The sequence below is a fragment of the Scyliorhinus canicula genome, chromosome 10, assembly GCF_902713615.1.
Source record: "Scyliorhinus canicula chromosome 10, sScyCan1.1, whole genome shotgun sequence".
NCBI lineage: Eukaryota > Metazoa > Chordata > Chondrichthyes > Carcharhiniformes > Scyliorhinidae > Scyliorhinus > Scyliorhinus canicula.
The window spans coordinates 141,302,063-141,326,986 of NC_052155.1; the positions used below are offsets into that span (position 1 = coordinate 141,302,063).

Here is a 24,924-nt window from a genome sequence, read left to right on the forward strand (position 1 = left end):
CCAATTTAATTTGAGGTATGTCAAATTCACAGTCATCGGGATTTGGTTTGTCACTTTGAGTTAGAATCATTAAAACTTCCTTTTTCTCTCCTTCCCTTTCAAAGTACCTTGTAAGCATATTCACATGACACACTCGGTGAGTCTTCCTTCTATCTGGTGTTTTTACCACATAATTCACCTCACTTAATTTCCTTTCAATCTGCTACGTGCCACAAGGCCTCGCTTTTAAAGGCTCACCTACCACTGGTAACAACACTAAAACTTTATCCCCACTGACAAAACTACGAACTTTTGTTCTTGTCCGCTACCCGTTTCATCACATTTTGTGCAACTTTCAAATGTTGTCTAGCCAATTCACCTGCTCTATTTAATCGTTCCCTAAAATTTGACACGTAATCCAAAAGTGTAATTTCCGATTTCTCACCCACCAATTTTTCCTTAATCAATATAAGTGGTCCTCTTACCTCATGACCAAAAATTAGTTCAAAAGGACTAAATTTGGTAGACTCATTAGGCGCATCCCTAACTGCAAACAATACGAATGGAATTCCTTTATCCCAATCCTCTGGATAATCTTGACAATACACACTCAACATTGTCTTTAATGTCTGATGCCTCCTTTCTAACGCTCCCTGCAATTCTGGATGATACACAGTTGATTTAAATTGTTTTATTCCTAAGCTATCCATAACTTCTTTGAATAACTTTGAAGTAAATTTCGATCCTTGATCCGATTGTATTTCTGTGGATAGTCCATATCTAGTAAAGAATTTGAGTAACTCCTCCACAATCCGTTTCGCTGTAATATTACGTATTGGAATGGCCTCTGGAAACCTAGTAGACATATCCATTATAGTCAGAAGATATTGATTACCACTTTTTGTTTTGGGAAGCGGTCCTCCACAATCGATTAGGACCCTTGTAAAAGGTTCCTCAAATGCTGGAATGGGTATTAAGGGTGCTGGTTTTATCACTGCTTGAGGTTCCCCTATCACTTGACATGTGTGACATGGTTGACAAAATTTAACTACATCTTTATGTAGTCCAGGCCAATAAAAATGTTTCTGGATTTTAGCTTGAGTTTTCCTGATTCCCAAATGACCTCCCACTGGTACCTCATCTGCAACTCGCAACACCTCCTTTCTATACCCTACCGTCAATACTACTTGATGAACTTCTGCCCACTTTTCATCCGCCTGCATATGTACAGGTCTCCATTTTCTCATCAAGACATCACTTTTACAGTAATAACACTCTGGTATACTCTCAGATTCCTCTTCCGTGTATGCTTTCTGATATATCCGTTTTATTTCTACGTCTTTCTGTTGTAACTCCGCCAATTTTCCTGAACTAAAAATATCCGCCTCATCCATCTGATCAAAAATCGTTTCTGATAATTGCACTTCCACTTCTTCTTCACTCTTTGATTTCTCCTCCTGTCTTAACCTGTGACTGTGCGATCGGGTTACTACACAATCCGGAAAAATCCCAGGATACTCGTCCATCAGCCCTTCAGTTGTCTGATTTTCCACTGGTTTATCAACCACAGTAGGCATCACTCCCACCTGCGATCCAGCTATATCATTACCCAAGATAAACTGTATTCCTGGACAAGGTAGTTTCTCTATTACTCCTACTACCACTTCATCACTCTTTACAGGACTTTCCAACCTTACCTTATATAATGAAAATCGCTTATTGTCACGAGTAGGCTTCAATGAAGTTACTGTGAAAAGCCCCTAGTCACCACATTCCGGCGCCTGTCCGGGGAGGCTGGTACGGGAATCGAACCGTGCTGCTGACCTGCTTGGTCTGCTTTAAAAGCCAGCGATTTAGCCTGGTGAGCTAAACCAACCCCAATAATAATCGCTTATTGTCACAAGTAGGCTTCAATGAAGTTACTGTGAAAACCCCCTAGTCGCCACATTCCGGCGCCTGATCGATGAGGCCGGTATGGGAATTGAACCCGCGCTGCTGGCCTTGTTCTGCATTACAAGCCAGCTGTTTAGCCTCCTGTGCTAAACCACGCCTATATAATGGAATGCTACTTCTCTCACCCTGAATTCCACATATCACCACCTTTTCTGGCAACATTCTTCCCAAACTACATAATTCCTCATCTCTTACCATTAAAGATTGACTAGCCCCTGTATCTCTTAAAATTGTGACTTCTTTACCTGCTCCTCCTGATACACATGAGTAAACTTTACCCACTCAAGTAAATTATTTAAAGACATCTGGCACCTTCTTAACAATTACTTATTGAACAGGCTGTACAATCGTTTACACCTCCTTCGCTTCCCTTAGGCTTCCCTTTACCACTCCAACAAATCCCACTGTCTTATCCTGTTTTACCACATCAGCCTTCCTAGTGCTTTTCTTCAACCACCAACACTGTGACGTTACATGGCCCCGAGAAGGGTGCGCAAAGTGGCCGTTTTCGGCAATGTTGAGGCTCTGCATCCGGGAGATGGCCTGCACACTCTCCGCCTCGTGGGAGGCTAGTTTATCATTTTCTGCCGTTTTGTACTGGGAATAGCGATTTTTACCATGCTCATGCACTGTGCATGTTTCAATTGCGACTTGCAGGGTAATTTGCTTGATCTTCAGTAACTGCTCCCTCAGAGGATCAGAGTGAACTCCAGAAATGATTTGGTCTCTGATCATGGAGTCAGTGATATCACCGAAGTTGCAGGATTGCGCTAGCAGTCTACGGTTAGTTAAATATGAATGAAGGATTCGTCTTTACCTTGCAATCGCTGCTCGAATATGTTGCGCTCGAAGATTTTGTTGGTGTCCACCTCAGAGTGGCTGTCAAACTTGCCCAGGATGGTCTGAAACTTTGTCTTGTCCTGGTCTTCGGTGAAGTGAAAGGTGTTGAATATTTCCAAGGCGTGATCACCCGCTGTGGTGAGGAGAAGAGCTATCTTCCGTGCATCAGATGCACCATTGAGGTCTGATGCTTCGACGAAAAGCTGAAATTTCTGCTTGAATGTCCGCCAGTTGGCACTGAGATTGCCGGAGGTCCTGAGCTGGTGAGGAGCCTGAATCTTTTCCATTGTGCCGGTATACATTCGCTGGTCGTTACATGTCTTGCTGAGTTGAACTAACTAGATTGAACAGACTCCTGGTATCATGTTGTGTTATGTAATTTGGAATAACACAAGCTGCCATCTGATGCAGTTTTGAGTAAAAGATGCTCCAGACTTTGAAGTGAGTTCAATGTGTTTTATTGAACTATTAGCACAATTCTCAATGAGTTCGACTCTCTGCTAATTGTGGTGAACTTATTGCAGTAACCATTCACCATATATGTAACTGTACCATGCTGTTGCCCATGAGCGCTCCACCTATGGACCATTGTAAGGTATTACCTGTGATGTATCAAGTTGGTGCCTTTGTGCGCTCCGCCCCTGGGTCCTCCCCTTGAGGGGAGGCATAAAGAGCAGTAGCCCTGTAGGCGGCTCTCAGTAGCAGAGCAGTCACAGGCAGGCACTGTTCTAGTTGATTAAAGCCACAGTTTACATCTACACTGTTTCGCGTGAATTGATGGTCGCATTAATTTACTCGACTACAACATCACTATGGAATCTGCCCTCAAACCTGACCGACTGGAACGTGACCCACAGGCCGCGGAGGCAAAAGCGATTTTTTCGCATTGGCTCCGCTGTTTCGAGGCCTACCTCGCCGCTTCCTCCTCGCCTTCTGTCTCCGACGATCAGAAGCTGAGCCTCCTCCATGCCCGGGTGATCCATCGAATCTCTGTACAACACGAGGAAGCTTCCACTTATGCAGATGCCCTCGCGATGCTGAAGCGCCTATACGCAAGACCCATGAATGAGGTGTACGCGCAGCATCTCCTCACCACTCGCCGCCAACGCCCCGGGGAATCGCTGGAGGAGGACCTACGCGACCTCAAAGTCCTTGCGCAAAGTTGCATCTACCAGGCCATTATGGCCACTCAACATATGGACCTCGCAGTCCGGGACGCCTACGCGGCTGGAATCGGATCCAACTACGTGAGACAGCGCCTACTCAGGAAGGGTGCCCTGGACCTGGAAGAGACGGTAAAGCTAGCCTCCTCCCTAGAAGGAGCGTTTTAAAGCTTCATCGCCTTCCCGTCTGATCACGCGACCCCCTCGTGGACCCCCGACCAAAGAGTCCCCCGGGCCTGTGCCACGCGACTGCCCGCCCAACACGGTGGGCTACCCTGCTATTCTGCGGCCAGCATCAGCACCTCAGGCAGTGCTGCCCGGCCCGGAACGCAAACTGCAGCGGCTGCGGAAAAAAAGGAAATTTTGCCGAGGTTTGCCTGGCCAGGTCCAAACCCTCAAAATTGCAGGCTCGACCCTCAAACTCACAGGCCCACAGATCCCGCAGTATAGCAGCTTGCCTGCCAGCTCCGCCCCCGGACGCATCATCGACCTTGTGCTGTCCGTGGGGGCAGCCATCTCCAAGCCCGCACAACATGTGGGACTCACGGGAGCCGCCACCTTGGCCATCCTCGCCCATGCGGCCTGCCACGGGCGACCGACAGGGGCAGCCATCTTGGTACCACCCCAGTATCTCTGACCAGGCCGGCTACCCGCAACTCAGCGCGGTCACCCTGGACCAGTCACGACCCAAACACTTCCGGAGCTCCATGATGACCATCTGCCAGAGATCAACAGGGCACATTGCTCTGACCGAAGCCCAAGGCTTGGGGGGGGGGGGGGGGGGGGGGGGGGGGGGGGGGGGGGGGGGGCAAGCAAAGGGCAATAATTGCCAAGTTACATCGTTATCAGGATGGGGAGAAGATCCTGCAAGGCAGACGCAGGTGAGCAGTTGGGAAGGACATGGAATACGAGTGCACCAGGACATTGGAGCAGACCTGGCAAAGTGCAGGGCCGAGTTCTACCAGCTGGAATTGGCCCTGTACAAGAGCAGAGTGCAATTTGGAATGCTGTTCCCAGCCAGGCTCTGGGCCATGTTCCAAAATAAGGAGCATTATTTCAACATCGCCGCAGAGGTGGACAGGTTCGTATGGACAAACTGCCTGGACAACTGGCAGACAAGACAGCGTTGAGGATGAAGCAGAGGAGGAAAAAGAGAAAAAGAATGAGATGGACTGATACTATGTCTGTGCGGGACAGTACTGCCTCACTTTGAACAGAACTGTCAGACCCCAGGGAAGGGCGAGGGCAGCGGAACGCAGAAGAGGGTGAAGAGGAGACAGAGGGAACAGCTATCTAGTGGGTATAGGAAAGGTCAGCCCCGAGAAGGGGGGGGGGGGGGGGGGGGCACCACACTAACAGGGAAAGATAACGCGAGGAAGCATGATAGCAAGTGTGCCGAGGCGTGGAGCGTCTGGCGCACGGGGGACCACAGGGGCAGGAATGGGAATGTAAGGGGGGAGATATGGAAGGGGGACATGGGGAGGGGGATAGCAGGGGTGGACAGAGAGGGGAAGGGAAACAAAAGGGAAATACAAGAGTGAACGGTGTCAGGGAGGCCCGGCCAACCCCACCCACATGTTCTGGGCCTGACCCAGGCTTGTCGGGTTCGGGACAGTCTTCTTCGAGGCGATGTCCAAGGTTGTGGGGGTAGTGGAGTAACGGCATTTCCCGCGTCCTACCTTTGGACCCCACATATTCTTCGCCTGCCACGGATCATGCGCACCTCTCTTGCCACTAATTTCTCCTTCCCTCTGATTCCACGATCTGGAATGGCTACTTACAGTACCAAATACTTGGGCAATCTTTGCCCCACACCCCACTGTTTCATTGTGGGACGAAAAATGTGTTCAGTGACTCAGGTCACAACTTATCCTCTTTTTCACTCTCCTACAGAGGTCCCTTTGGGTTGACCCCACATGCTAATTACGCTAAGCAACCCTATGGTGAATGCTGCTGTGAAGGATTCGGGCTGCCCTACATTTTGTTCCCCCTGCCCTCCTCAGGTCAGACCTCTGTTCCTGGGGTGAAACTGTATTCAGCTGGCCGCCCTGAAGTTCGGCTGGTTAAGCCAGACCTCAACCGGTATACGGTTGGGTTAAGGGGGTGGTTGAATACAGGTTCCGACCACTCCACGTCTCAGCCAAGAGAAAGCTGTGTTGGGTTTGAACCTGTTTAGATGAATTGCAGAAAGTGGTTGAGGGGGGGGGGGGGGGGGGGGGGGGGGGGGGCACGGATGGTGACAGTATGGCAGAATGAACGCAGCCATGCGATAATAACAGAAACTATGCTTGGTCCACCAGGACACCCAGAGACAGCAAGCCCAGGATGTTACCCGGCAGATGCAGAAGGCACAGCCAGAACTTGGTGGGATGATCCCTGGGATTGGGGCTCTGACCTTCGGAGACACCCCATTGTTCCACTCCGTTGATCCTGTTTACATTGATCTACCTCATCATCCTCACGGTTCAATTCTGTAGGTGGACAGCAGAGATCACGGAGCGCCAGGACATGGGACCCATGGAGGAGGGGGCTGTCAGTAAATTTGCTGATGACACCAAGATTGGTGGAGTAGTGGATGTGGTGGAGGGCTGTTGTCGGCTGCAAAGAGACATTGATAGGATGCAGAGCTGGGCCGAAAAATGGCAGATGGAGTTTAACCCTGATAAGTGCGAGGTGATTCATTTTGGTAGAAAAAATTTGAATGTGGATTACAGGGTCAATGGCAGGGTTCTGAGGAATGTGGAGGAACAGAGAGATCTTGGGGTTCATGTCCACAGATCTCTGAAGGTTGCCACTCAAGTGGATAGAGCCGTGAAGAAGGTGTGTTAGCGTTTATTAACAGGGGGCTTGTGTTTATAGAACAGTACAGCACAGAACAGGCCCTTCGGCCCTCGATATTGTGCCGAGCAATGATCACCCTACTCAAACCCACGTATCCACCCTATACCCGTAACCCAACAACTCCCCCCCTTAACCTTACTATTAGGACACTACGGGCAATTTAGCATGGCCAATCCACCTAACCCGCACATCTTTGGACTGTGGGAGGAAACCGGAGCACCCGGAGGAAACCCACGCACACACGGGGAGGACGTGCAGACTCCACACAGACAGTGACCCAGCCGGGAATCGAACCTGGGACCCTGGAGCTGTGAAGAATTTATGCTAACCACCATGCTACCCTGCTGCCCCAAAGTTTAAGAGCTGTGAGGTTATGCTGCAACTATATATGACCCTGGTGAGACCACATTTGGAGTATTGTGTGCAGTTCTGGTCACCTCACTATAGGAAGGATGTGGAAGCATTGGAAAGGGTGCAAAGGAGATTTACCAGGATACTGCCTGGTTTGGAGGGTAGGTCTTATGAGGAAAGGTTGAGGGAGCTAGGGCTTTTCTCTTTGGAGCGGAGGAGGATGAGAGGTGACTTAATAGAAGTTTATATGGCTGATGAGGGGGATAGATAGAGTGGACGTTCAGAGACTATTTCCTCGGGTGGATGTAGCTATTACAAGGGGGCATAACTATAAGGTTCGGGCTGGGAGATATAGGAGGGATGTCCGAGGTAGGTTCTTTACTCAGAGAGTGGTTAGGGTGTGGAATGGACTGCCTGCTGTGATAGTGGAGTCGGACACTTTAGGAACTAAGTGGTTATTGGATAGGCACATGGAGCACACCAGAATGACAGGGAGTGGGATAGCTTGACCTTGGTTTAGGACAAAGCTCGGCACAACATCGAGGGCCGAAGAGCCTGTTCTCTTCTGTACTGTTCAATGTTCTATGATTTTGTCCCACCTCTGCATTAGATTGCCAATTGTATCTTACAGTAAGGACACTTCCATTTCTCTAACCGTATTAGGTCCATTATGGGATGTATATTTACATTGTCATTGTTATTCGTGTATTCTGTACTAGCGAGTTGTACATGTAAAGTTCGGTCCTACCTGATGGACAGGTGACTGGAGATGCAGGGCAGGTATTGGTCCGAGTGTGTGATCCACCACGTGTCGCCTTAAGGATCAGGGGGTGGGGATCTGTGGACTTATGAAATGGCCGCCCGCAAAGACATAATAATATAATAATCGCTTATTGTCACAAGTAGGCTTAAATGAAGTTACTGTGAAAAGCCCCTTGTCGCCACATTCCGGCACCTGTTCGGGGAGGCTGGCACAGGAATTGAATGCAATTGTTCTGCATTACAAGCCAACTGTTTAGCCCTCTGTGCCAAACAAGCCCCTCATTGGGCACCACATGGATACGGATGGGCTGCAGCTTGCAAATGTTCAAAGGCTGCAGGCCAGATGGTGCCTCGGGGCATAGTGGTTGAATGCAGGCGTGGGCCATTCGCAGGAGTGGGTCGAGAGGGGTGTTGGGGGTGGGTGTCCACACATGTGTCATGGTGATGCGCAATTAAGCAGGGTCTCACTTGCTCGACTGCCGCAATGGCACGATGACCAATGAATGCTAATGATGTGTGGCAGCATCATAATAAGGAAAGCAATGCAGGAGCTCAAATCAGGGAATACGGGCTGTTCAAAAATGGGCCCACTTGGCTGTGAGTTTCATCTCTTTCTCACTGTATGGAAGTGTTGGATCCTTGCAAGTGGACCTATGCCCCAGACCCCAGCTTATGGAAATCATTCTGTTACTCACTCAGTGCGTGAAACTAACAATTCGCTTCCTTTCTGTGTCTAACATGAGTAATAAAAAACAATGCTTTCAGACTCCAATTCTGCAGGGAATTTTGGCAGATAATTCCCGAAAAGCATCTGTTTGCAATTGCGACCCTGTTTCTCACATCTGCTCGACAAGAGTGGCCCTGATTCAGAAGCTCATTTACCATTCAAGTAAATGCAGGGAGGTGAAATGTGAGGAGGATGCAAGGAGGCTGCAAAAAGGATTTGTACGAGTTTGGTGAGATGTGAAAATGTCCACTTTGGTAGGAAAAATAGAAGGTGGAATATTTTTTGATAGCGAATGGGAAATGTTGCTATGCAGAACGACTTGGATGTCCTTGTACACAAATCACAGAATGATAATGTGTTGGTATAGCAAGACATTAGGAAAGCAATTAATAGATTAGCTTTTATTACAGAGGGATTAAAGTGTAAGAGTTTAGTCTCACTGCAATTGTATAATGCTTTTGTGAGGTCACATCTGGGCCAGGAGTTTAGTCCCTTCCGCATGGCGGGATACCACAGTCCCATCAAAGTAAACGGTAATTTCAATGATCTGATACATCCACTGTGGGGGAGACATGCAACGGTCAGACTTTAAAATCCTGGCCGTGGAGTTCAGTATACAGTGTTAGTCTTCTTACTCAAGGAAGGACATACTTGCCTTAGAGGGAGTGCAACAAAGATTGACGGATTCCTGGGATGAGGGCATTATTCTATGAAGCAAGATTGAGCAGGTTTGGCTTCTGCTCCATGGAGTTCCCTGCTCAAAGCTCACACGTAGGGCAGGATTTTCTACGTGTAGTGGTGGAGGCAGCTCATCATTGGCTGTGGGCATGGTCTTCCAGTCTCGCCAATCTCCCTGTGGCTCACCTGTCCCCTTCGGCAGGACCGGAAGATGGCTTAAAAATCCCATCCGTAGGTTATAATTTCATTGCTTCTTACAGTACATCTCATCAAGGAGACCCATCTGTCCACTTTGAAGTTGGCTGTGATTCTCAACAGGGGCACCCGGAAACTCACTGCAGATTGATGCTTAGCTAATTCCCAATCATCTTGCAGTACGGAGACAGAATCACAAATAAAGTGCTGAAAAGTTGTTTGGCTTAAGGTCAAGAATATATAGTCAGCATGAGGTTATTAAACGTTGCTGTTTATATCTGATAGCTGGGGTTGACAATTAGTGGGGTTGGCAACCAAAAGTGGTGTCACTCTTACCCAAGTTCAAAAGTCAAGGTTCAAGTTGGATGTTAGACACTTAAATACATAATTGAGGCTGTCACTATAGGGAAGGAAGAGTCCAGCCATGATCTGATTGACTGGCGGGGCAGACTCGAAGGGCTGAATTGCCTACTTCAGCTCCTAATTCCTTTATTCTGAAAGCGTGCTGCATTGTCAGAGGTATCATTTCTTTGATGTGATGTTAACCCCAGATTATTCTTCCTCGGACATATAAAAATCCGAAAACATAATTTGAAGAAGCTCAAAGGAGGCCTCCTCATATTCCTGGCCAACGCCTATTCCTCAAATAATGGATGCGAGATTTGACCTCTTCAGAGGCGGGTAAAAGCTTTTTAAATGTGCTTATGGTGGAGTTTATTCTGGATCCACTGAATGGACAGAAAGAAAAATGAGTGGGTTAGATCAAGGGAAGAAAATCAGGATTGAAAGTGTTGCTAAGTGCAGTTTGAGAGAGAAAGATAGCCAAGTACGGACTTTGGAAACAAAGACACAACAGATTTGTCCTGGCAACAATTGAAAGGAAAAATTGAAAGCGAAAACAAAAGAGGACGAAGAAAAATCGGATGTGTGGACGACATTGAGACATGGACTGAGGGAAGCTTGAAAAGCCACAGAAGAAGAAAAATGATGCCATAGGCCCCAAGAAGTCTGGTGAAAACAAACAAATGAATGTCAGTGCAAGTACTGCTTTCCATTATCTCACGGTGGACCTATCGCAATGCTGTTTGAGGGACCTTTCTGTATATAAACAGGTTGTGTTTCCTACATTATAACTGTAAGGGGCTTTGGGTCTTGAGGAAATATACTAATGTGGAAACACATTAACGTACATTTGTCCTTTCTGAGGTCCCAAAGTTGTTCATTTTTCTGCAGCCAGTTATCCTCCTTCAATAAATTTGGTCTGCTTCCTGTGATTATTTTGTTGTTGTTCTACCAATTTTCTCCACTGAGTCTTTTCCCCAGTTGGGCACCTGACTGACGTTGGTTCAGAGATATAGTTAGACGACTGACAGTCAACGGCAGCTACCAAGTCACCATGGGTAAATGTTAATGGTGAGCATCGTCAGGTTCTGCCCATAGCTGATGCCTGTTCAAACGTACCCTTTCAACAGGGGCCACTGGCAGGGCTGGATCCGAGCACACGCCATTCATGTTGAAACGGTTCTACAGAATTACTAGGGTAGGGTTGCCCACCCTAGAGGTCCACTTCTATTGCCCTCCTGTAGCACCTGACTGCAGAGGGTGAGGAAAAGTCAATGCAAGAATTAGCCCCACATTAAATTCAAATAGGATGTGATTAAAGCAGAGGCTTTCACTGTATCGAACTGTGAGTTATCACCAAAGCTGTCTGCAGATCTTTCCACTTCTCGCCCCATGAACGTACATTAGAAATTCTCCTCTTACACCTTCACTTTTTATTCATCAAATAGAGTTATTTATAACGCAGGGGCTTGATCAGTTTCTGTTGTTGGCTGAGGGGGATTGGGAGGAGTGCAAACAGAGCAAGTCAGTGCCCTCTTTGCATTTCAATGAGAGTCGATCGTTACATTGGCAAACTGAGCTGTGCCTCAGGGTCGTCTGTCTGCATACCTTCCTATGTCCCCAGAGTACCAATGGAACTGATCACACTGTCTTGCATTAACCAGCACGATGTGATGTCCAGGCAGACACACAGTGATTTGAATTGTTTGTCAGAATATTCCACTTTATTTGACAAACTTTGAATGTAAGGATTACCTATAACAGTGAATCAGGGAATGATCAAGTAGGGTTTATGTCAAGAGCCAGATATAGAGCTAGATATAAAAGAGAAAGAACCGAAGTACTTGGATGAATATATCAGTGCTCACATCCTCAAGATACCCCAGGGCACCTCACTGCACTGGTGTAAAATAGGGACATGCAGCAGCCAATTTATGCACAGCAAGCTCCCACAAAAGGCAATGTTATAAATGACCAGATCATTGGATGTTGGATGAACATTGACACTGGAGAAACGTCCCCCATGGCCACCACCACTCTTCTCTGAATACAGCCATGGGACCTTTCACTGTCAGCTGAGAGGGCAGCCAGAGCCTCAGTTCAACGATTTAGCCAAAAAAGGGCACCTATGCAATGCAGCACTCCCTTGGTACTAGTGTCAGTCTAAATTATAGCACAATGGTTAGCACAGTTGTTGCTTCACAGCTCCAGGATCCCAGGTTTGATTCCCGGCTTGGGTCACTGTTTGTGCAGAGTCTGCACATTCTCCCTGTGTCTGCATGGGTTTCCTCCGGATGCTCCGGTTTCCTCCTACAAGTCCTGAAAGACATGCTTTTAGGTAATTTGAACATTCTGAATTCTCCCTCTGTGTACCCGAACAGGCGCCGGAATGTGGCAACTAGGGGCTTTTCACAGTAACCTCATTGCAGTAAGCTTACTTGTGACAATAATAAAGGTTATTACTATTATTAGTTTGTGCTCAGGTGTCAGGATGAGCTTGAACCACAACCATTTGACTGGTGAGTGCTACCACTGAGCTAAAGGCATCAAAAGCAAAGACATAATGTGGTGGGCAGAGGCACAGGCATTGACTGTGTTGGAGAAAGTGAGTTGTGGTTTCGAGAGACTCACTCTCAACAGCTGCTTGAAAAACTTTGAATATTGAAAAAAATGGCACTGCCAATTTTTTTGCTTGGCGAGAAAGATTAAATTAAGGGATATCCGCAATCTTGCTGCTGAATTGTCTCTTACTATACCATTCTTCCACAACACAACACGTTTCTGCAATATAGGGGGTGATTTTCTGAGCCCCGCGCCGGGCCTGAGAATCGCAGCAACCACGCCACGACACCCCAACACTAGTGCACAATTCTCCGAGATGCAGAGAATCGGCGCCATTTGCGGTGGCGTGTTTGGCACGGCGCTGGCTGAGGGCCGCCAATTTTCCGGCCCGGATGGGCCGAGTGGCCGCGCAGATCCGACAGAGTCCCGCCGGCAATGTTCACCCCTGGTCGCTGTCGGCGGGAACTCTATGCGAGCGGTCGGGTGGGCGGGGGGGGTGGAGGGGTGGCTCCTTCACCGGGAGGGGCCTCCGATGGGGTCTGGCCCACGATCGGTGTCATAATATACACCTATGTATATAATGGAGTGCAGACAGGCAGTGATTGACACACAGGATGATGAGTAAGCACACAGAACAGAGCAGCCAATCACTAGATAGGACACTACCACTATAAAGCCAGAGGGCACTAGGTTTCCCGCTCTCTCTGGACCCAGCAACTGAGACAGTCAGTGTCCATGAGCTAGCGGTAGCTAGTAAGTCTGGTCAGGCTAGTACTCGGTCTCCAGTCAATTCAGTATAGTGTCAACCCACACCCCCGTACCAGCCTCCCCAGACAGGCGCCGGAATGTGGCGACTAGGGGCTTTTCACAGTAACTTAATTGAAGCCTACTCGTGACAATAAGTGATTTTCATTTCATTTCATTTTCATGTTAGTTAATACGTTAAATAAAATCGTGTTGGATCTTATCCAGTGTTGGAGGTCTGTCTCTCGCTACACTGCACCAAGTGCAGTCCACGTCAACCCAACCTGCCGAACACATCAATCGGGGCCCTCCAATTAGCGGGCCGGCCTCTCCCCACCCAGGCCTACTTTCTGGCGCTGCCGGCCCCTGAACACCGACGCCATGTTGAGTCGGGGCCAGCGCGCTAAAGAAGTCCCCAGTGCATGCGCAGGTTGGCGCGGCCCAACTGCGCATGCGCGGGTTGGCGCGGCGCCCATTTGGCACCAGGAAAGGAGGCTGGAGCGGCATGAACCGCTCCAGCACCATGCTAGCCCCCTGTAGGGTCCAGAATTGGTCGTACCCGGGCCTAGTTCTCGCCGTCGTGAAACGCGAACACTTGGGTTCCATATTGGAGAATCGCCCCCATCATGTTTGGTGCCACCAGAGGGAGCTCCAACCATTAGTCACAGTGAGGCCTTTACTGGACTCTGAGAGCCACTGGATGGAGAACGCTGGTATTACAGCACAATATTCAATATAGATATACCTGAGCCTTTTTATTCTTAAAACGCCAACATCATATTCTAAAGGAAAAGAATGCTTAACAGCACGAGAGTAGGTTAGAACTGGTAAAACAATCTCTGCAGCAATGCCCCATTTACCAAGGCAGTGCTTTTCACATTAACTTCATTGCAGTGTTAATGGAAGCTTACTTGTCACAATAAAGATTATTATTATTATAGAAAGCCCTATACGCATTCCTTGCACTCCTCTGTCCTACCATTGGAGCCTTGAGCAAAGAGTGCTTCGGTCTGCCAGGAATCCATGATCATGTCAGGGCAACACATTTACACAGTGGTTCACACTGCTGTCTCAACTTCAGGGATCCAGGTTCAGTTCCGGCCTTGGGTCACTGTCTGTGCGGGGTCTGCACGTTTTCCCTACGTCTGCGTGGTTTTCCACTGGGTACTCGAGTTTCCTCCCACAGTCCAAAAATGTGGAGGTTAGATGGATTGGCCATGTTAAATTGCCCCTTAGTGTGCAGGTTAGGTGGGGTTATGGGGAAAGTCGGTGCAGACCCAATGGGCCAAATGGCCTCCTTTTGCACTGTAGGAATTCTAGATCACATACTAGAAGTAAAAATGGTTAATCTAAAACACCGGGCAGCCTGGTAGCACAAGTGGATAGCACTGTGGCTTCACAGCGCCAGGGTCGCAGGTTCGATTCCCCGCTGGGTCGCAGGTTTGATTCCCCGCTGGGTCACTGTCTGTGCGGAGTCTGCACGTTCTCCCTGTGTCTGCGTGGGTTTCCTCCAGGTGCTCCGGTTTCCTCCCACAGTCCAAAGACGTGTAGGTTAGGCAGACTGGCCATGACAAATTGCCCTTTGTGTCCAAAAAGGTTAGCAAAGGTTGTTGGGTTACGGGGATGGGTTGGATGTAGGTGTGTCGGTGCAGACTCGATGGGCCGAATGGCCTCCTTCTGCACTGTATGTATTACCATTACTGATTCACTGCCCCCTGCTGGGAAAAATAAGTCTGTAAGGTCATAAAGTGCCTTCCAAGGAATCCCAAAGCACTTCACAGTCAATGAGGCACTTTTGAAATCAAGTCACTATTGTGATGCTGAAAAATGTTCAGCTAATCTGCACAGAGCAAGTTCCCAGAAACATTAGCCAAACAGCTAATCGGGTTTAGTGATATTTTGTCTGTGTTGGTTGGGGATAAATATTGGCCTGGACAACTAGCTGAGATATTCCTATTTGAAATAATGCCATGGATGTGGTTGCATTGGAAAGGGTGCAAAGGAGATTTACCAGGATGCTGCCTGGTTTGCAGGATAGGTCTTATGAGGAAAGGTTGAGGGAGCTAGGGCTTTTCTCTTTGGAGCGGAGGAGGATGAGAGGCGACTTAATAGAGGTTTATAAGATGATGAGCGGGATAGATAAGAGGCTATTTCCTTGGGTGGATGTAGCTGTTACAAGGGGGCATAACTATAAGATTCAGGGTGGGAGATATAGGAGGGATGTCCGAGGTAGGTTCTTTACTCAGAGAGTGGTTACAGTGTGGGATGGACTGACTGCTGTGATAGTGGAGTCGGACACTTTAGGAACTTTCAAGCGGTTATTGGATAGGCACATGGAGCACACCAGAATGACAGGGAGTGGGATAGCTTGACCTTTGATTCGGACATTGCGTGGCACAACATCGAGGGCCGAAGGGCCTGTTCTGTACTTTACTGTTCTATGTTCTATGGGGTTTTTGACACTTAAAAAAAAATTAATTTACGGGATGTGGGCATCGCTGGTTAGAACAGCATTTGGATGTTTTCGAGAGGGTGCAGAGGAGGTTCACCAGGATGTTGCCTGGTATGGAGGGTGCTAGCTATGAAGAAAGGTTGAGTAGATTAGGATTGTTTTCGTTGGAAAGACGGAGGTTGAGGGGGGACCTGATTGAGGTCTACAAAATTATGAGAGGTCTGGACAGGGTGGATAGCAACAAGCTTTTTCCAAGAGTGGGGGTGTCAGTTACAAGGGGTCACGATGTCAAGGTGAGAGGGGAAAGTTTAAGGGATATGTGCGTGGAAAGTTTTTTACGAAGAGGGTGGTGGGTGCCTGGAACGCTTTACCAGCGGAGGTGGTAGAGGCGGGCACGATAGCATCATTTAAGAGGGATCTAGACAGGTATATGAACGGGCAGGAACAGAGGGAAGTAGACCTTGGAAAATAGGAGACAGGTCTAGATAAAGGATCTGGATCGGCACAGGCTGGGAGGGCCGAAGGGCCTGTTCCTGTGCTGTAATTTTCTTTGTTCTTTGTTTTGTTCTATTCCTCGTTGCCCTTCAGAAGGTGGTGGTGAGCTGCCTTCTTGAATCGCTGCAGACCCTGAGGTGTACATAAACCCAATGTGCTATTAGAGAGGGAATTCCAGGATGTTGCCCCAGCGGAATGAAGGAGCGACGATATATTTCCAAGTCAGGATGGTGAGTGACTTGGAGGGGAACCTCCTGGTGGTGAGGTTCCCAGGTATCTGCTGCTCTTGTCCTTCTAGATGATCATGGGTTTGGAAGGTGCTGCCTAAGGAACCTTGACGAGTTCCTGCAGTGCATCTTTAATAATAATAATAATAATCTTTATTATTGTCACAAGTAGGCTTACATTAACACTGCAATGAAGTTACTGAGAAAAATCCCTAGTCGCCACATTCCGGCACCTGTTCGGGTACACTGAGGGAGAATTCAGAATGTCCAATTCACCTAACAGCACGTCTTGCGGGACGTGTGGGAGGAAACTGGTACACCTGGAGGAAACCCACGCATGCACAGGGAGAACGTGCAGACTCCGCAAAGACAGTCTTGATGTCGCGAGGAATTAAGTGCTATGGGGAGAATGCTGGTAGGTGGAGTTGAAATGCCCATCAACCATGATTGAATGGCGGAGTGGACTCGATGGGCCGAATGGCCTTACTTCCACTCCTATGTCTTATGGTCTTATGGTCTTATGGACAGTGACCCAAGCCAGAATCGAACCTGGGACTCTGGCGCTGTGAACTAACAGTGCTAACCATTGGGCTACCATGCCACCCACTTTGTAGCTGGTACACACGGCTGCCATTATTCGTCGGTGGTGGAGGGTTTGAATGTTTGTGGAAGGAGGAGCCATAAAGCGGGCTGCTTTGTCCTGGATGGGGTCGAGCAAGTGGAGAGTATCCCAATCCACTCCTGACTTGTAGGATATTGACTGTGGGGGATTCAGCGATGGTAATGCCATTAAATGTCATGGGGCGATGGTTAGATCCTCTCTTGTAGGAGATGATCACTGCCTGGCACTTGTGCAGTGCGAATGTAACTTGCCACTTGTCAGCCCAAGCCTGGATATTGACCAGGTCTTGCTGCATTTGGACATGGACTGCTTCATTATCTGAGGAGTCACGAACAGTGCTGAACATTGTGCAGTCATATGTGTGACCTCCCCACTTCTGATCTTACGATAGAAGGGAAGCAATTGAGGAAGCCGTTGAAGATGGTTAGGTCGAGGACTGAGGAACTCCTGCAGTGATGTCCTGGAGCTGAGATGATTGACTTCCAACCCCCAGGTCCATCTTCCTTTGTGCTCGGTATGACTCCAGCCGGTAGAGAGTTTTCCCCGATTCCCCATTGCTCCAGTTTTGCTACGGCTCTTTGATGCCATACTTGGTCAAATGCTGTCTTGATGTCAAGGGCAGTCACTCTCACCTCACCTCTGGCATTCAGCTCTTTTGTTCATGTTTGAACCAAGCTTTCAATGAGGTCAGGACTGAGTGACCCTGGTGGAACTCAACTGAGCAGCCATGAGCAGGGTATTGCTGAGTCATTATGATAGCAGGGTTGATGACTCCTTCCATCAATTTGCTGATGATGGAGAGTAAACTGACAAGGCGGTAATTGGCTGGGTTGGATTTGTTCTGTTTCTTGTGTACAGGCCACACCGAGGCAATTTTCCACATTGCCAGTAGATGCCAGTGTTGTAGCTGTACTGGAACAGCTTGGCTAGTTCTGGAGTACAAGTCTTCAGCACTATTGTCGGGATATTGTCAGGGCCAATAGCCTTTGCATATCCAGTGCCTTCAGCTGTTTCTTGATATCACATGGATATCACATGGAGTGATTGTATTGGTTGAAGAATGACATCTGTGATGCTGGACCTCTGGAGGAGACCGACATAGATCATCCACTCGGCACTTCTGGCTGCAGATTGTTGCTAATACTTCAGGCTTGTCTTTTGCACAGACATGCTGGGCTCCTCCATTATTGAGGAAGGGGATATTTGTGGAACCTCTTACTCCAGTGAGTTCTTTAATTGTCTACCACCATTCACGGCTAGATGTGGCAGGACTGCAGAGCTTAGATCTGATGCATTCATTGTAGAATTGCTTAGCTCTGCCTATTATTCGCTGCTTATGCTGTTTACACCCAAGTAGTCCTGTGTTGTAGCTTCACCATTTGACACCTTATTTTTAGGTATGCCTGGTGTTGCTCCTGGCATGCCCTCCTGAACTTTTCATTGAACAAGGGTTGATGAGCTAGTTTCCAGGGAGCTGTCTCAGAGAGTGGAGCATAAAGCAGTGGATATAAAGTAACTTACTTCAGGGATTCACAGCCCAGTGTCCAGGGAGCGGTCTTGGACAGCGAAGCATCGGGAAGTAAGTATAAAGTAACTTACCTCGGTGATCTGAGGCCTAATCTCAAGGGAGTGGATTTAGAGAGGCGAAGTATTGGAGCTGCAAGTATAAAGTAATTTACCTCAGGGATTTGCGACCTCGTCTCCAAGGGAGGGCAGTCAGATGGGCGGAGAAGTGGAGCTGTGAGTATAAACTAACTTACCTCAGATTTGTGGACTGGTCTCCGAGGAGTGGATATGGAGGGCGGAACATCGGAGCTGTGAGTATAAAGTAACTTAAATTGGGGTTTTGCAGCCTAGTCTCCAGGGACTGGACTCGGAGAGGCGGAGTATTGGAGCTATAGGTATAAAGTAACTTACCTCGGGGATTTGCGGCCTAGTTCCAGGCAGTGGACTTGGAGGAGATGAGTATCAGAGCTATGAGTATAAAGTAACTTACCTCAAGGATATGTGGCCTGGTCTCCAGGGAGTGGACCCGGATGTGCGGAATATCAGAGCTGTGAGTATAAAGTAACTTACCTTGGGGATTTGTGGCCTAGTCTCCAGGGAATGGATTTGGAAGAGAAGATTTTCGGAGCTGTTAGTATAAAGTAACTTACCTCAGGGATTTGTGGCTTAGTCTTCAGGGAGTGGACTTGGAGGAGAGGAGTATTGGAGCTGTGAGTATCAAGTAACTTACCTCGGGGATTCGCGGGCTCATCTCCAGGGAGCGGACTCGGAGTGCCGGAGTATCGGAGCTGTGTCAAGGAACTTACCTCAGGGATTTGTGGCCTAGTCTCTAGGAAGCGGACTCGGAGGGCCAGAGTATCGGAGCTGAGAGTATAAAGTAATTTACCTTGGGATTTGAGGTCCAGTCTTGAGGAAGCGGACCCGGAGGGCCGGCACTGGCCGGCTGACAGCCTTCAGACAGTCGCCCTCCGGGCCCGAATCCTCCACCACACTGAGTGCGGCGGGCGACACAGGCCCATCGACCAACTCAGGGGCTGCCTTAATCCCGCCACCGGTATCATCGACAGGGGGAATCTCCTCCAGCTCCTCCCGGTTCCCGAGCCAGTGGGAGGTCATGGTGCAGATGCCTGCTGCGCCCCCGCCACCTGGTCACCGGAAGGCCCCGAAAATAACTCCGGAAACAGGTCTGGGATGGTGGCAGTGGTGCCCAAAGACAGCGGTGGGACGGAGGGTCTTCTAAACTATAACCCGCTAAGAACCGAAGAAGCAGGGATGATCTCTGACCCCCTCCCCTGAGAAATTGAACAAGCTAAATTGTACTGGGTGGAACGTGCCCCTGAGGGTCCCATCCGACCCCGAAGCACTCTGCTCGGGGGACAGTGGCAGCTGCTGGGATTTCCTCACTATCACTCTTTTCTTTCGGGGACTGGGCACGACATCTATGGAAAAGAACCTGGATTGATGCCGTTTGCGGGGGAGAGGGTCACACTCCGGGGAGACCTCTATCTCTCTGGAGGCCTCTCCAGGCTGACTCCTTGTCCCTCAATGCTTCTCTCCAGAATTTGTGGCTGGGACAGAGCACCCTCTGGTTCGAGGTCGCGCACCTCACTACCGCCACCCACAGAGGCCTGTGCAGAAGTGTCACTGGGCCCGGCATCCAATGACAAAATGTCACCGGCGGAGGGTGTTGCTGGGTGATGGCGTGGTGAGGCGTAATGGCTGCACTCGAGTCAGTAGTCAGGGGCACTGGGTCAGTCAGGATCAAAGGGTCAGAAGGATCCAAACCTGACCGCCGGTGAATCGCCTGCTGGTCTTCCTCTCAGCCTTCCGGCTACGCGGGTGTCCCCTCACCTCCACGCCAGTGGAAGGAGAGAGGGCGGCGGCACCATCAGCGGCAGTGTTAGAGGTGGGGCAATTTTTTCTAATATGTCCCACCTCCTTGCAAGCGTGGCACCGCACGCCACCTGCGGACCAGAAGATGCGGTAGGTTTTGTCCCCGAAAGGGATCTCAAAAGTTCCTTCCAGGCAAACAAAGACCTGGCACCGGAATGAGAAAATATACTTGAAGGTGGGATCTTTGAGCCGAGCGGGAGCGGTATGACCCCTGACCGTACCTCCCCCAGTTGATGGAGGTGGGTGAGGAGTTCCATGGGAATAAAAGGAGGGACATTGGAGAGAATAACTCTCTCGGCAATGGCCTCCAGTGGGTCCACCGCCAGGTAGATCCCGCACACCGTGAGCCCTTTTTCCAGGGCGAGGTGGACCGCCCGCTCAGCTCTCAAAAAGAAGGCAGCTTTGCCATACACCTCCGAGGCTGCAACTATGGCCAAAGGGCCAACCACCTCGGCCAAAGCACAGACACAGGCCTCGACTGACATGGTGCGGTGCGCGTAGCACTTCGCTCCACGTTTTTGGGTCATGAGGCGAAACGGTGACCTAACCCCAGGAACAGTTGGGGGGGGGGGGGGGGGAAGGCACAGGAGGATGAGGCACAGCTGCACAACTGCCCACGCCCCGCCTCAAGTTGCCTGTCTCTGCACTTAGAAGCTGTTCATTTATTAACATCTTTCAGTTTTGATGAAAAGTCTTCAACCTGATAACTCTGTTGCTCCTGCCTACATATGCTGCCGGAGTTGCTGAATATATCCATTGTTTCCTGTTTATCTCTTTAACTGTGTATGTTTCAAGCCCTTACTGTGTGTTTCACAGCGCAACATGTAACGGGTAAGACCCAGACATTAAACTGAGCAGAATTTATAAACCCCAATACAAGCGCAGGGCCTAGTTTTCTGGTAACATATACCTGAGCTTTGTCAGTTTCATATCTATTACATTTTAATATATGGTATTAAACATCCACATACCTTACTTCCTGGATCACCCTGTTCACCCTAAACAAGAAAAAAACAATTCTTGTCAGCTGTAAAATCCCATCAGATCAGCCAATATATACTTTTGTAACCTGTAGCTAATGTCAATTCATTGCCCCGACTGCAAAATAAATAGGGCGAGATTCTCCGCACTCCTGACGGTGCGGAGAATAGCGTGGCTCGTAAAATTTTACGGCCACGCTGTTCCGACGCCCTCCCGCTATTCTCCACCCCCCCCCCCACGCCCAACTCCCGACACGAATCGCCGCCGCCGTTTTTTTACGGCCGGCAGCGATTCACAGCTGATAGATGGGCCGAAGTCCCAGCCCTTTATGGCTGTTTTTACGAACGGCAAACACACCTGGTCTGGCCGTTCGGAAAAACGGCCGTAAACACTCGCATTTTATAACCATGGCACCGATTGGCACGGCAGTACCACGGCCGTGCCAAGGGTGCCATGGGCCCGCGATCGGTGCCCACCGATCGCGGGCAGCGGGCCCGATGCCCGCGCACTATTTGTCCTTCTGCCGCCCCGCAGTATCCATTCGCGGGGCGGCTGAGGGGCATCCCGGCCCACGCATGCGCGGGTTTCGCGCAAATACGCGATGACGTCATCCGCGCATGCGCGGGTTGGAGTCTTCCAATCCGCGCATGCGCGGCTGACGTCATATGACGCGTCAGCTGGCGCTAACTCGGGCAAGCGGGCTTAACGAAATTCGTTAAGCCGTGATGCCGGAGCCTACAGCGTCGGGCTGCTAGCCCCGACCGGGGACCAGAATCGGTTCCCGGTCGGGAAGGGGGGGGGCTGGCGTCAAACCCGCCCGGATTTGATGCCAGCCTTACGATTTCTCCCCATATGGGAGAATCTCGCCCATAGTCTCCCAATAGGGGTGGATACCCTCGCACAGAAAGGGAATCAGACAACAAAGTCTTCGTACGGAGAGACACTTTTATCGAGGCACCCTTATATAGCAAGACCTCACAGTGAAACTTTCATAGAGAACTCAGTCAGAACGATTCTCATAGTGAGAGACCCTCATACAGACCCTCACACAGAGACCCTCATAGAGAGACTCCTACAGAGAGGCCCTCATACAGACCCTCATACACAGAGACCCTCATACAGACCCTCACACAGAGACCCTCATAGAGAGACTCCTACAGAGAGGCCCTCATACAGACCCTCATACACAGAGACCCTCATACAGACCCTCACACAGTGACCCTCATAGAGAGACTCCTACAGAGAGGCCCTCATACAGACCCTCACACAGAGACCCTCATACAGAGAGAACCATATAGAGACTCCTACACAGAGGCCCTCATACAGACCCTCACACAGAGACCCTCATACAGACCCTCATACAGAGACCCTCACACAGAGACCCTCATAGAGAGACTCATACAGAGAGGCCCTCATACAGACCCTCACACAGAGACCCTCATAGAGAGACTCCGACAGAGAGGCCCTCATACAGACCCTCACACAGAGACCCTCATAGAGAGACTCCGACAGAGAGGCCCTCATACAGACCCTCACACAGAGACCCTCATACAGAGACCCTCACACAGAGAGACCCTCATACAGAGAGACCCTCATACAGAGACCCTCATACACAGAGACCCTCATACAGAGACCCTCATACAGAGAGACCCTCATACACAGACCAGCATAAACAGAGACCCTCATACAGAGAGACCCTCATACAGAGACCCTCACACAGACCCTCATACACAGAGACCCTCATACACAGAGACCCTCATACAGAGACCCTCATACAGAGAGACCCTCACACAGAGAGACCCTCATACAGAGAGACCCTCATACAGAGAGCCTCATACAGAGAGACCCTCATACAGAGACCCTCATACAGAGACCCTCATACAGAGAACCCATACAGTGAGACCCTCATACAGGGACCCTCATACAGAGAGACCCTCACACAGAGAGACCCTCATACAGAGAGACCCTCATACACAGAGACCCTCATACAGAGACCCTCATACAGAGAGACCCTCATACACAGAGACCCTCATACATAGAAACCCTCATAGAGACCCTCATACAGAGACCCTCATACAGAGAGACCCTTATACAGAGACCCTCATACACAGAGACCCTCATACAGCGACCCTCATACACAGAGACCCTCATGTCTACTAGGTTTCCAGAGGCCATTCCAATACGTAATATTACAGCGAAACGGATTGTGGAGGAGTTACTCAAATTCTTTACTAGATATGGACTATCCACAGAAATACAATCGGATCAAGGATCGAAATTTACTTCAAAGTTATTCAAAGAACTTATGGATAGCTTAGGAATAAAACAATTTAAATCAACTGTGTATCATCCAGAATTGCAGGGAGCGTTAGAAAGGAGGCATCAGACATTAAATCAATGTTGAGTGTGTATTGTCAAGATTATCCAGAGGATTGGGATAAAGGAATTCCATTCGTATTGTTTGCAGTTAGGGATGCGCCTAATGAGTCTACCAAATTTAGTCCTTTTGAACTAATTTTTGGTCATGAGGTAAGAGGACCACTTAAATTGATTAAGGAAAAATTGGTGGGTGAGAAATCGGAAATTACACTATTGGATTAGATGTGAAATTTTAGGGAACGATTAAATAGAGCAGGTGAATTGGCTAGACAACATTTGAAAGTTGCACAAAATGTGATGAAACGGGTCGCGGACAAGAAATCCAAAGTTCGTCGTTTTGTCAGTGGGGATAAAGTTTTAGTGGCAGGTGAGCCTTTAAAAGCTAGGTTTTGTGGACCGTAGCAGATTGAAAGGAAATTAAGTGAGGTGAATTGTGTGGTAAAAACATCAGATAGAAGGAAGACTCACCGAGTGTGTCATGTGAATATGCTTACAAGGTACTTTGAAAGGGAAGGAGAGAAAAAGGAAGTTTTAATGATTCTAACTCAAAGTGACAAACCAAATCCCGATGACTGTGAATTTGACATACCTCAAATTAAATTGGAAAATGAGGATGTTCTTAAAAATTGGGATGAATTGTTAAGTTACCTTCTATAGGAAAAACAAACTGACCTGAAAGAGTTATTGATATCACATGAGCAAGTTTGTCGAGATAAATTGGAAAGTACAAAAATGGCTATACATGATGTGGATGTGGGAAATGCTGTTCCTATCAAACAACATCCATATAGACTTAATCCTTTAAAACTGGCACAGGTTCACAGAGAGATTGAGAGTGTGCTGAAAAATGGCATAATTGAAGTGGGTTGTAGCCAATGGAGCTCACCCATAGTGATGGTACCTAAACCAGACGGTACTCAACGGTTGTGTGTGAACTATCGAAAGGTGAATGCAGTTACAAGAACGGACTCTTATCCTATCCCACGTTTGAAGGATTGCATTGAGAAAATGGGACAATCTGTTTTTCTTTCCAACTTCCAGACATGGGAAGAACATTTTAAACGTCGTATGGAATTCTTCGATCAACTTCAGGAGGCGGGTTTGGTGATGAACATAGCCGAAGGTGAATTTGGAGAAGCCCGAATCACTTTCCTTGAGGAGTTTCCGATACCCTCACGACGAAGGGAAATAATGCGATTTCTTAGCATGAGTGGATTTGATCGAACCTTTTT

The 24,924-nt window shown here is 48.8% G+C and overlaps 1 protein-coding gene across 6 annotated transcripts in view; it reads right to left on the minus strand.

Moving 5' to 3' along the window:
• Window positions 1-24,924, minus strand: part of LOC119972690 (collagen alpha-1(XV) chain-like) — a 521,348-nt gene that overhangs the window by 263,395 nt on the left and 233,029 nt on the right. For all 6 annotated transcript variants that reach the window (XM_038809807.1, XM_038809806.1, XM_038809803.1 and 3 more), the window contains one exon: window positions 21,304-21,330. In XM_038809807.1, coding sequence (XP_038665735.1) covers window positions 21,304-21,330 — 27 coding nt within the window. The remainder of the gene's footprint in view (window positions 1-21,303; window positions 21,331-24,924) is intronic.